The 12,289-nt window shown below is 36.9% G+C and overlaps 1 protein-coding gene across 2 annotated transcripts in view; it reads right to left on the bottom strand.

Annotated features, from left to right (window-relative positions):
* Nucleotides 1-12,289, bottom strand: part of col27a1b (collagen, type XXVII, alpha 1b) — a 77,534-nt gene that overhangs the window by 53,223 nt on the left and 12,022 nt on the right. For both annotated transcript variants that reach the window (XR_003276627.1, XM_026212220.1), the window contains exons 4-6: nt 9,090-9,143; nt 2,299-2,352; nt 213-266 (exon numbers count right to left, since the gene is read on the bottom strand). Coding sequence is in view for 1 of the 2 variants with exons in the window: in XM_026212220.1 (XP_026068005.1) it covers nt 213-266; nt 2,299-2,352; nt 9,090-9,143 (162 nt within the window). In the remaining variant the exon portion in view is untranslated. The remainder of the gene's footprint in view (nt 1-212; nt 267-2,298; nt 2,353-9,089; nt 9,144-12,289) is intronic.

Below are 12,289 nucleotides of genomic sequence, written 5' to 3'. Positions count from 1 at the left end.
ATATACAGTTAAATAAAATACTTATTTTTTCTATTTCAGTTTTTTTGTTTAACACGTCCTATAACCCTACCAGCTGCTATTTTTTGTTTTTATCTTTGGTTGATTAATCTAAGAACTTCTGAAGAACTGAAAGAAAAAGTTTGTTAGTGCACATACTTTATTCTATTTGGTTCTGTTCTTTATTCCATTATTCCATACTTTAAAACCCATACCTTTATCCCATTTGGTGCTCTGCCAGGTGAGATTCCAGGGTCTCCCTTTTGTCCCTGTAACACACAGAAGACAAATAACTGATCCAAACTACCACTCATAGAACAATGGAAAATATTAGAATGAGGTGTACTTAGATTATACAAAGCTTTCATATAAATTAAACTGAGTATACCATCCTGAAAGGCCTTTAGATTAAAAAACTTTTCTAACTACCTACTGTACAGTGACACACCACTCACTGTTGTTTTGAACCATGCATACAACACACAGGAAATGAGGAGGTTACTGGGGAATCATTGTGACCCCTGCTCTAAAATCCATTCCAAACAGAACACTGTAACATAATTCCTCTCCTAATTTTTCCATATAGTCTACATGGATAAGAGTAATGCAGGTTTGCAAAGGAAAGGAGAGCTGTTTACACAAGAGAGTGACCCATGTACGTTAGTGAGAATAAGTTTACAGTAAGCCTCTGCAATGACACTGGGGTTCGCACACTACATTCTTCTGCCTTTTCAGGCAATGGGATGAAGCCATGCTTCATGGTTATGATTCAAACACATGTACAAAGTGGTGGCATGTTTTCTCCTCCAATCAATCTAAGCGGATAATCTGCTGTTTTTTGTTTGACAAAGTTCCTGCATTGTTTTGGCGGCTGTTTCACCAAAGTAATTATGTAAATAAGGTGCAAAACATGCCCATAAATCTGTACTGAATGCAGTTTGCATGGCATAATCTTGTAGGTTTTGAGCATGGTTGTGAAGAATTCACCAGGCTTTTACATTGCAGTGAATGTACAACTTCACTCCAACGCTGCAATTCAGATACACCAAAATTGGCTCTTAAAAGCCAAAAGTGTGCTTGTCTACACCAGTTATAATGCTCTTATCCATCATTTAATGGTTTAACGCTCAATGAATGACAAAATCATTGCTATTTGAATACATTTATAGAGAGAAATGACTGCTAGGAAGCCAACAACAAACACACTGCACTGATGTGTTCGTTTTGTGGGCTGTCTCTCTCATTTTGCTCTTCCCCTTATTCTATTTGTCTCATCCTTGTCCCAACTGGCAGTAACAGTAAGTGAGGGGAATTCAAATTTGGGCTCGCCTTCATATGGCAAAGAAAGATCTTTGCTCCCCTGGTCTAGTGTAAGACTTCCACAAGCAGCCATATGTGGTAAAACGAACAACTGTGAAAAACGTGAATGGAAATAAACAGGTCCAATGATGTTGTCAAACTCATACTTCACCAATATTTCTTGCCAACGTTCATCAGAATTCAGTTACTCGTGTTTTACTGTTTCTCTTTTAATTGACAACAGCTAAAATGTAGATGGCAGAGTTACTGGTTTTCTATTAGTCCCAAAGCAGTAGTTTTTTTAAATGGTAGTAGTCTACTGACAAAGTCTGTACTGACATCACTGTTGTAAAAATACACAATAACCCATTAAAGTGCTACTTAAAGTGCATATGGCTCATAATTAAAAGCCACTGAGTAGATCAAAGCTCATGCATATGTTTAATGATCCCCTTTAAGTTTGAGGAATTCGCTAATAAGTTCAAGACTTACATCTTACACGCATGGGTTTTTGTTATGGTATGTCCAAACATACTGGTCAACGTCAACACAAATCGCTTCGTAAAACAAAAAAACAAACAAAACTAAACAAGAACAGACAAAAGTGGGGTTAACACTTTATTTTGATTGTCCACTTTAGACATTCTACTAACATTAAGTAACTTTACAGCTACATGTCAACTGCAGTCACTAGAGTATTAGTAGACTGTCTGTTTAATATCTTCTAACACTTTGTTTTGATTTGTTGTTTTCCACAACATACAACATACCAACTTTGAGAAACTTTGCAAGTATACAGTATGTCAACTTTCTCTACTAACCCTAAACCTAACTTAACAGTATACTCTGAAAGTCAGTAGACTTGAAGTTGCAAAGTTACTAGTAGAATGTCTTAAGTGGACTATCAAAATAAAGCGTAACAAAAAGAGGCTTCACAGTTCCAACAAACTAGTTTGTTAACATCCACAAATGCATTACAAATATGTATTCAGTGGTACGTACCTTGGGTCCGGGGGTCCCTGGATGGCCTGGGTTTCCATGCGGACCAGGGGAACCCTACAAAACAACACAATACATGTTCACTTGTATTTATGTGCTGTCTCCTCCATAGTTACTTTGCAGTCACTGCAGGAGACTTAGGCTGGGTCATAAGCCTTGAACCACATTATTGTTTTTTTTTCTTTTTTCTGAACAATAAAAGGCCAATAAAAAGACAAGAAAGGAAAGGAGAGGGGCATAAAAGAGAATAAGATGTACAGAGAGAGAAAGAGTCAGTGAAATGAATACTCGTGTTCCAGACTGTTTTAGAAGCAGATGACGATGACCAGTCCAAGAGCTGCTATCAGGGTCCCAAATTAACACTCACAAAGCGCCGATGTGTGCAAAATTGGCTTTGGCATGTAAAACGAGTAACTTCCCCAGTAAGGAACAGCAATAAGATTTAAATCAAATTATAAAATGATAATATATTCGAACCTCAGTGATGTAAGCGACATAAGCTAATTAAATCAAAGACAATCCACCAATTAAAGAAAACATCTGTCAAAACTGATCCGTCTTCAAACAACTTTTCCCTTAGTGGAAATTATATTGTCAGGCATTTTGGAAGCCTAAAAGTTATTTTCTCTTCTATGTAGTGACACATTTTGCTCAAATTGTTCCTCTCCCAAATCTCCCTGGGTTTAAGTAAAAGGATAAATGAATTTGTTATTTTTTAACAGATCAGGTAAAATTGCATATCTATGCCAGTACATGTATAAACACATAACATGAAATTAAACCAGTGATGAATCCGCTTTAGTAGTCCCATCTGTAAATGCCTCATAAAAATATATATTGTGCACTTAAGCAACTTTATAAAATTCAGACAGAAACTTGGAAAGAATGATTGCCGAAAATTAAAAAAAAAATATCATGGCACTAAATAAAGACTTATAGTAGATCCCTTAATTCTCACAGTGATTCAGGACCTCTCAGCTCCCCAACCTTTAGATCAAACCCTGGAAAATGTTTATTCCTTTAGTCCCCTAAAGTCGCCAACCCTGTCAGAATCTGAGGGTAGCAGCTTAGTCAAATTTTGGGAATGAAGCAATGTTAAAAAACCTCATCCATTTTTCATTATTCTGGCCCTCATGGTAAGTACTATACATAAGTAGCAGTTTGCCCAAGGCATGCATTGAGAAAATTGCCCTCCACTTAAAAAGAAAGTGTTGTGTTTTAAAGGGTACTTCTGGCATATGCTTTTGGCATATACCATATGGACATGATTTTCTTCATTAGCTCACTTTTCCAGCAGCGACCAGGAGGTTTGAGTAGAGAGAGTGCAAGAAAGATCCATAGACACTGATTTATATGCTCTGTTAGTAAAGCAGACAAAATGGAAGTGATCTTAAACAACAAACTGCAAAATATTGTCACAATCCAAATGGGTGTCACTTAAGAGGTTAATATGTGGCAACTAAAACAAAAGGCCAAACTGATAGGGAACAAATATTGTGGGGTGGGCTTGATTATGTTTATGCACATGCTTTCTGCATTGTTTAAGCATCCTTTTCACTCAAGAATAAATGCAAATCAGTTAAATAACCACTCCTCCTAAGCATTCCTTATCCAAAGTAAGCTGTAAATGATGCAGCAGACTGCAATCTGGCATATTTCTTCACTCCACTGCTATGATGCAGAAAATGTGCACAACTACATTTCATGTCTTTATATATACTGGTTATGCTGGTTATAACTCTTCTCTATTGTTTAATCATTATTTAATAAACTACTGCTGCCAAGATCACTAGAAAATGTACACAAACATCTCTCATAAATTAAATTCTGTTTACAGTTTCTGGCACAGCCCTATTTCAGCACATTGAGCGGCTACTTAAAATGGACCTCTGGTCAGTTTTTGTGCTGAAAAGACTGCTCAACTGTTTACCCTGTGTTTCCTAATGTGTAAAATGATTGCAGCAAATACCTTGATATGTTTTTAGATACACTCCAAAAATATTTAGGCCTAAATTAAAGTAATATTTCAACGGAAAATGTAATTTCTCCAAATCTGTTCTCACAAAGAAACAAACTCATCTGAATCTTGAATGGCCTGAGAGTGAGTACACTTCAGCAGATTTTTCATTTTTTGTTTGAACTACTAGTTTAAATACAGTATTTATGTATTTGACTTGCATATAATAAACAAATAAATTCCATCCATTTGGATTACACAGTATTAACATAAAATGAATGTGATGATTATTTGTCAGTCATACATCAATTAAACAGGTTAGAAACAGGTACACTCAAAAACGCCATGACATAGTTTATTAAAAACTTTATGCAAACATTAGATTTTTTTAAAAATCATATTTTCAAATTGCATTTATTCAAATTTGAATACATAAGAATCAGCATAAATTAGTTTAGAATCACTGTAGTTTGTAAAACTGTGTAATCCAAAATGGATGGAAGTTTTATATGAAATTGAAAAACATACATCTTAAATCTTTTTTGAATGATAGCTGACAACCGTCAGGGAAGTTATTAACACTGTAGAGCAAATGGTGGCAATGGTGAGATTCAAAGACTAAAAGCCGAGAGTCAACGCTAAGTCTACTTGTCAAGGAAGCGCTATTATTTACATATGATCCACCTGGGGTTAGCCATGAGTGGGGCTCTTATTCATTGCCCTTCCTGCCGAGTACACACAAACTGGCCATATGGTGATACTTACAAGAAGCTGATGTACAGATTTCCACCTCGTTTTTATGTTTAGTCAGGTTTTCCACATGTGGCCGTGGTTAGTGATCAGAGGAGAGTGAGAGGGGGTATCAAGAAAGCCTATCATGTTACATATTGGTTAATCTCTCCTGCTCACTCTCAGATCTCCAGCAGGCACTCGTGTGGGCAGACGAGTGTGGTGGTTGTCACTTTCTGCCTCATATATGGCTGACTTATGGCGGGGTTCCTTGACCTGGCTCAAAGGAGGCCTCTGCTAATGTTTACCAGTGCACTAGAGGGAATATCTTTCTGGCCTGGCCCCTTGACCAAGATAAACTACGCTTAAAAGTTAACTTTTTAGTGTTGGCGTTGTAAATTGTACATCAGAGAATTTGACTGTGTTGGAGTAGTGCGTCCAACACTCTTGTCTCTCATCTGTGAGGCACTGATTCACACCAGACAACCCTGACAGACCACATGACCCAGCACATGGTGACACAGAAGGGAATGGTTTACAGTTCTGTGCAGTTGTGAGACACCTGAGGGATGAATCACTACATAAACACTACCATATTTGGTGGAGTCACTAAAAAAAATATATGGAAACTGTCGGATATTGCTTTTTTGTTTTCAATAACACTTATTAGACAAAATGTCCATGTGGCCATAAGGAAATGACAATGCATTAGAAAAAAAAACACTTATCCCAAGCCTTTAAGAAGAGGCTAACAGGAATGGGAAAGTAATTGACATTTGCCACTATTAAACGAAATCCAGTCGTTTCAATCAGAATCCAAACATTCAAAAAATTTTATAAGTGCAAAAAATTTTGCAACAGGTTCCAGATGATTACATGAATTTGCCACATTGAGCAACAGGAAACTTCTTGGTTTTGACTATAGGCAAATTCTCTGTACATTAATCTACAGTAAACATACCTTCTTCTCCAGAAGAGAAAATCTATGCTTGATTTGGAGGGTTTTTTTTAAACAACAATTTATTCTCCCATTCAAGTTTGTATACAATGGCATATAGGATTTAGCATTGACCGTTTTAATGGGACAAAAGTCCATTTACCTTCAGCACAAACCAACACTTAGTATCTGATTCAAAAACCAACAAGCACTTTGCTGATGTTGTAAATGTTTGTAAACGACTGAAAAAGTTTGGCTGAGACTGAACATTTACCATCTTATACCATCTTGCGGAAAAAAAAAACGGCTGATTTTACATTAAATAATGTAACTTTAAAAAAAAAAAAAAAAAAGAAATTCAATAAGATAGTTAACTGAGATACAATAAATGAAGAATGAAAGCCCTGTGAATAAAAAAGTGCCTGTAAATGGTATGGATCTGCTTTATCACCATTGTGTCTTTCAGTAAGATGCTTTAGAAATCATACCTGTACATCTGTGAATTTATAAACTCTTTCTAAGTTTAGATTGTGTAATTGAGGTTAATTTGTTATCTTAATCTTACATTATAGTGAAGATACTGTAATTATATCCAGGTGTTTCGTGGTATATTCTGGGTAATGGTACCTTACTGCACTGATTAATGATGTGGGATCCCAAGGCTCTTGACCAGCAACTCTGGAGAGCTTAAGAGCCGGTGAGCACTGGTGAGGCTTTAAATGCCTTTAATAAGACTGCTACAAAGAGGCCTTTCTTTAGCTCAATGGATTGAATTCCCACAGTCCAGCCCTCAGGGGCCTCTCTAAAGGGCAGTCTCATAGGCCAGGGCAGGTATCTTACACACAAAACATCTAGACTTCCACCCAGGGAAGTCTCTTTGAATCACTGACTAACTGATATCTCATTGTCTCCTGCTTTCTTTCACTCTCAATTACAACCTTACTAGCCAAGAGACATTTCTACAAGGTACTTGTCCTGATGACAAAATATCATCATTTTAGTGATTTTACATACTGTAAATTGAGGAAAATGGCCAAAAAAGGTCTATTCAACAAAAATGTGTTAGCCTTGTAGTATGAACAAATAATTTCACTACACATTTCAAATGCATTTTTCTTTTTATCAAACCTTGGATACAATTTCCGACATACAACAACCTTAGTAAAAAAGAAGAAAAAAGTAATACATTTAAAATGTATTTTATTTCATACTAATTCAAATCTATTAACATATTTACTGACATACAGTTTCACTCAAGACTTACTGATATAAAAATTATAATGAAACCAATTATTCTAAACTCCAATTATTTGGAGTACTTCTTATGCACATTGCACATTTCTTAATATTAAGCCTAAGCCTTTTGATGTCACTATTGGTGAGGATTGTATCCTATTTTTGATCTTTGAGTAATAGCAGTCTTTAAATGCAAGATATTTAAAGTTCTACTTTAGCACAATCAAATATACTTAAAAACTATATCTTTAATTGGCCTTGGCGGACTCGCCATCGCAATGCCTTGCGTATGAGGAGCTTGTGGAGGTTGTGATTCATTCTGTAACCAAACTGAACATTGAATGGCCAGCCAAGAAAAATTGCGCTCGTCCCAAGAGCAAGCTGGATGAGTGCTTCCTTAAAGCTAGATCACATCCTTCACAACGGGGCCATCCATTTTTCCCAGAGCTGGGGTTACGACTGAATGTTGTCATGTAACGCTAATGATGAAGTCTCCTTCACGGGTTGGGGAGCGGTCATGAGGTCTGTGGGAAGGCCAGGCGGAAGTGGATCTATTTGCATCGCAGGAAACAACACACTGTCCGCTCTGGTTCTCTCTCATGGGATCCAGCTCCTCTTGGGTTGGATGCCATTGTGCAGACCTGGCCTAGGCTTTGTCTGTACTCTTTTCCCCATTCTGGCCGCCCCGCTAGTAGGCCTGTTCTGGCCGGCCTGAGAATGTTTCTTGGACCTGGTGTCTCTTCTTGACGGCTCTCCGCTCTAGATTTTTATCAGGAGGGACCTCATCTCTCAGATGGGGGGCACTGTCTTTCACCCTAAAATGCCCACTTTCTCGCTGGGTTCCATTGTACTGAAAGCCTTTTGTCGTCCTCCCTTCCTAAATTTTAATCTGCTCTGTCCAGCTGATGTGCTCACCAGATAAAAACCAGACAGGGACTTGTCATATGGCGCAGTGGGTATTCTCTCTCCCAAAGCATTCAACGCAGCTCAAGTTTCTGAAAGGGAACGTCTCTAGGTTATATATATAACCATGGTTCCCTGTAGGGAACGAGACGCTGCGTCTCCCTGTGTCCCTGCAGACATTTGCTTAGACAGAAGCTAACATGTGTGCTTGCTGGATGCTTCTTTATGCTTCCTGGTTGCTCACGTCACCTCGCTTGTGACGTCTCACTTCTCTGTTGGTCTGATTTCACACATGCTTCAGAACATGGTCTTGCTGGAGGCGTTCCCAAAGCATTCGACACAGCATCTCGTTCCCTTCGGGGAACCATGGTTACATATGTAACCTATATAGGCCATATCTGTGTTGGTGTTGCTCTGGATGCAGATTTGCCAACATCCAGTTATTGCCAATGAAAATGATTCATAAAGTCCCAATGCAAATTAAATAAGCAAACATTCATTTTACAACTGAACTGACACCACAGAAATCTAGAATCTACATGGAAGTGAAGCAAGCAGTAAAAATAAATGTTTGAGTGCTGGCCATCTGAAATGCAAAGTTATCCCACATATGGCTAATTAGTGTTTAATAGGAACAAATCGCCCTTGACCATAAATAAAAATATGCACCTCAGCCCAAAAATGAATAACATAGTAAGGCATAATCTGTTTGCAATATTTGAAACATGGACTTCAGAACTGCTAACTTATTTTACAATGTAGTTACTCCATCGAAGATATCTGACAAACAGAACATGTTATTCTGGTCTCCTAGATGGAGTGACAACTGAAGTGATATTGAAACTGGAACATGGTTTTCTGGTTTGTGCTACTATAAGTACAAATCCCATCACCATTTAATGCAGCTTTGGCAAGCTAAAGTCTATTAAAGTAACAAGCAGAGAAATACTAAAAGGACTTGTATGAAGTAAAAACTGAGATGTCTTAAGCAAAAGAGACATGAAAAATAAGTGAAAGATTTAACAATCTTACCCTGGGCCCTCTCTTTCCTGGTAATCCTGGCTTGCCAGGAGGTCCTGGAGGTCCCTGAAAGACAAGAAGGGAGGGAAAATTGTGACAAAGGGTCATTTAGTGGTAAATATCTACCTGCTGACATTGAATGAACTCCCAAACAGGGCAGTAATCAGACTATTGGATGGAGCTTATGAACCCTAGTCAATGTTATATGATACATTACTTAAACCATTAAACATGCACAGTGTTTCAGTGGCTTGTTTAAGAAAAAAAAGAAGATTAAATTAAAAAGAAAAGATAATTGCTGAAGCGGAGTATTTTTTTTTAAATTGATAACAGATTTAGAAAAGCCAGTATTTTTCTTTGAAAACGTCTTTGGCAAAACTGAAGTTATATTTTAATCAAATTGAACAGCCATTGTTTTTAATAATCTTTGTCCATACTGCTGCACTTACTGGCTTGTTTTAATGGAACTGGTTTCAGTCACTGGTGCTTTTGTTCACTTTGTACATCATCTAGCTCTGAATCAATGACACAAAGGAATTAACTGAACTTGCATTTAACAAGAGGTCAGTGTTCATAGAATTGTGTTTTCACAATTTTGTTAAGAAGAGAAAAAGAATAAGAGTCCAAGCAAGTCTGAAATATCATATCCAGGATTACCTGTACATCTGGCAAGAAAGATCATAAATGCTCGCCAATGTCAGTCAAGGACATTAATCATTATTGTCCATTTTGATATAATGTAGCTGCAAGATTCTTCAAAAGTGTCAGTACCCATCTACAGTAAGTAGCATACTGTACACATCTGATGACAACATTGAGCAAATGGAAAATGTTGCTTTAAAAAGTGTTGCTTACAAATAAATTCTATGAGACAATCTCTGGCAATGTTTCGTAACACCTGTAGAGCTGGCAGTATCCCACATACTCATACTGAGAGCGATGCTGCCAGGACTCCACAGTGTTTTTCAGCTTTCCTGTTTCTACTCATTTTGTAAGTAGCATGAACTAATAAAACATCATTTAACAGGTTTATGTTACTAATGTTTTCAAAAACTCTGCTATAAAACTCTAAATAAACATGACTTTCATGAATACTGTATGTTGACCTTTTTGGTTTTTGGACAATAAACGCCATTGTTCAAGTAAAGTGAGCTCTGCTTCACTCAACATTATAATAATCATTAGGACTCTATGGAGTAAGATCAACATAATAAACCAAAAGACATTGTGCACCTGCTTGATATGAATGAAATTAATATAATGAAATGTAATTTTAAGCTCCAGAGAGAAAGAAAGACAGAAGATCCCCATTGAGCCCCCTACTCTTTCTCTTCCACGTGGCAAATTTCCTGAATAAAAGCAATCTCTCTTTCTCTCTCTGCCTCCAGGAAAGAATGAAAAGATTAGAAAAGGAGGAAACAAGGCCTTTTATAGTAGTTGCTTAAGGGGATCACTCCTGAAAATGAACAGTGCTATCTGTGTGATAGCCATACTAAACGGCACATCTGGAAGTTGTTTGTTGCTGGAAAATAGTTCAGGACTTCACCGTGACTGTATGTACAGTACCATAAACAATATACTGCACACTAGTGTTGGACGAAGTTTGCAAGGAAGACTTTATAGCAAATAAAACCTCACTTTCAGTAGAGCTCAATTCTGCTCCCATCAAAGCTTGTTTTAATACCTGTCTTGGAAAAGGTGCCACTTAAGCACAAGAAATTGATACTAAGACTTGTAGTAGTGATTAGTAAGTCTGTTACATGACTGATTGATTTAATTAATTCTTAACCAATAACACTGCATCCTTTGTTTAAATGATTCCCCATCCAACTGATATTAGTTTCTTTACCATACCAATGTTGGGTTGCAATGTTTGCATGCATCTATAAACCCACCTCCACCATTTTGGTCCCTTGTCCTGGTGACAGCTGTTAGGCTCCTTTCCCTGCTCACTTTAAAATATAGTCACACTATAGTCCTAAAAACATACTAAATAACAAACCTTTTAATATACATCCTACCAGTTCATTTTAACCTGTTAGCCAGCACCCCCCATTATGGGACTCACAGTTAAATGTGCTCTACCTAACTCATAATTGTAACCATTTCCTTCTTCAGTGTGTTACAAACATAATTTTGGTGTCTTTGGAAAGAATACCCTTCGTGCTTTACTTTTTATCAACCAGATTTGATGATGCTTAAAAATATTAAAAGTTATAGACACTGAAGTACCTTGAATTTTATTTTTAACCACACTTAAATATTTTTTTTATTTGATATAAAAACACATGAAATGAGTCCTGGAGCAATCTAGAAAAGTAATGGTTTGAAAGCCACATATCTCATGAGTTTGAAAGTCTGAAATCTGAATAAGAGATCATGAAAAATGAGACTCCTGCAAATATTTTTATAAGACTATGTCTACACCCCCCACCCCCCAAATATAAGAAAATATATTTCCCAATAGTATTGAAGGCTTCTACAAACTATTTAGTCAGTAAACATACCACTGCATAGTTTTTTTCAATTATAAAACACTAGACAAAACTTAGACATCATATAAGTGATTTATTTGAGCACTAGAAAAATACAATAAGAATAATTTGAGTAAGAAAAATAAGAATAATAAGAAAAATAAAAGCAAGATTTAACTTTGTTTGCCAATTACAGAAAATCCTGAGATTGCTAGAAATTCATCATTTACAATGAATTACGATGCAAATAAGTGCTGATGTGCTGATGGCCACTTATAGAGATGGTAATAACACAAATGTGCCATAAAAGTAAATAATCCACTCTCTATTCATATAGACGCGTTCACTTTGATAGATGTGATCATACAGTAATAGTGAGCATATTTGGGCTGATTTGCACTCAAACAGATGGTAATCATGCAGATACATTCACATTCAACATAAAACACACTCTCACACATATAAAAACTGTTGAAAAATAAAACAAACAAAGAAAAAGGCGATCGCTATAAGTTCTGCCTCCATCAGCTGACAGGTGCGTCAGAGCGCGTCATGAGGGAGCGCCAAAATTCAAATATACTATCTTTCGCCTATCTTTCATTCATTCTTTTTTCCAGTGGATCGCCTCATTCTGTTTGGGACACTGTACGCTGCAAAACCATGCCGTGTATTTACTACCAAGACGCAGTTTTCGACCGTGAGTTATTCCATAACGGATGCAAACAGTTCTGTCGCTGA

This window comes from Carassius auratus, chromosome 30, assembly GCF_003368295.1.
Source record: "Carassius auratus strain Wakin chromosome 30, ASM336829v1, whole genome shotgun sequence".
Taxonomy (NCBI): Eukaryota; Metazoa; Chordata; class Actinopteri; order Cypriniformes; family Cyprinidae; genus Carassius; species Carassius auratus.
Note: the sequence above shows the minus strand (reverse complement) of the source record. Positions and strands in the feature narration are given on the sequence as shown.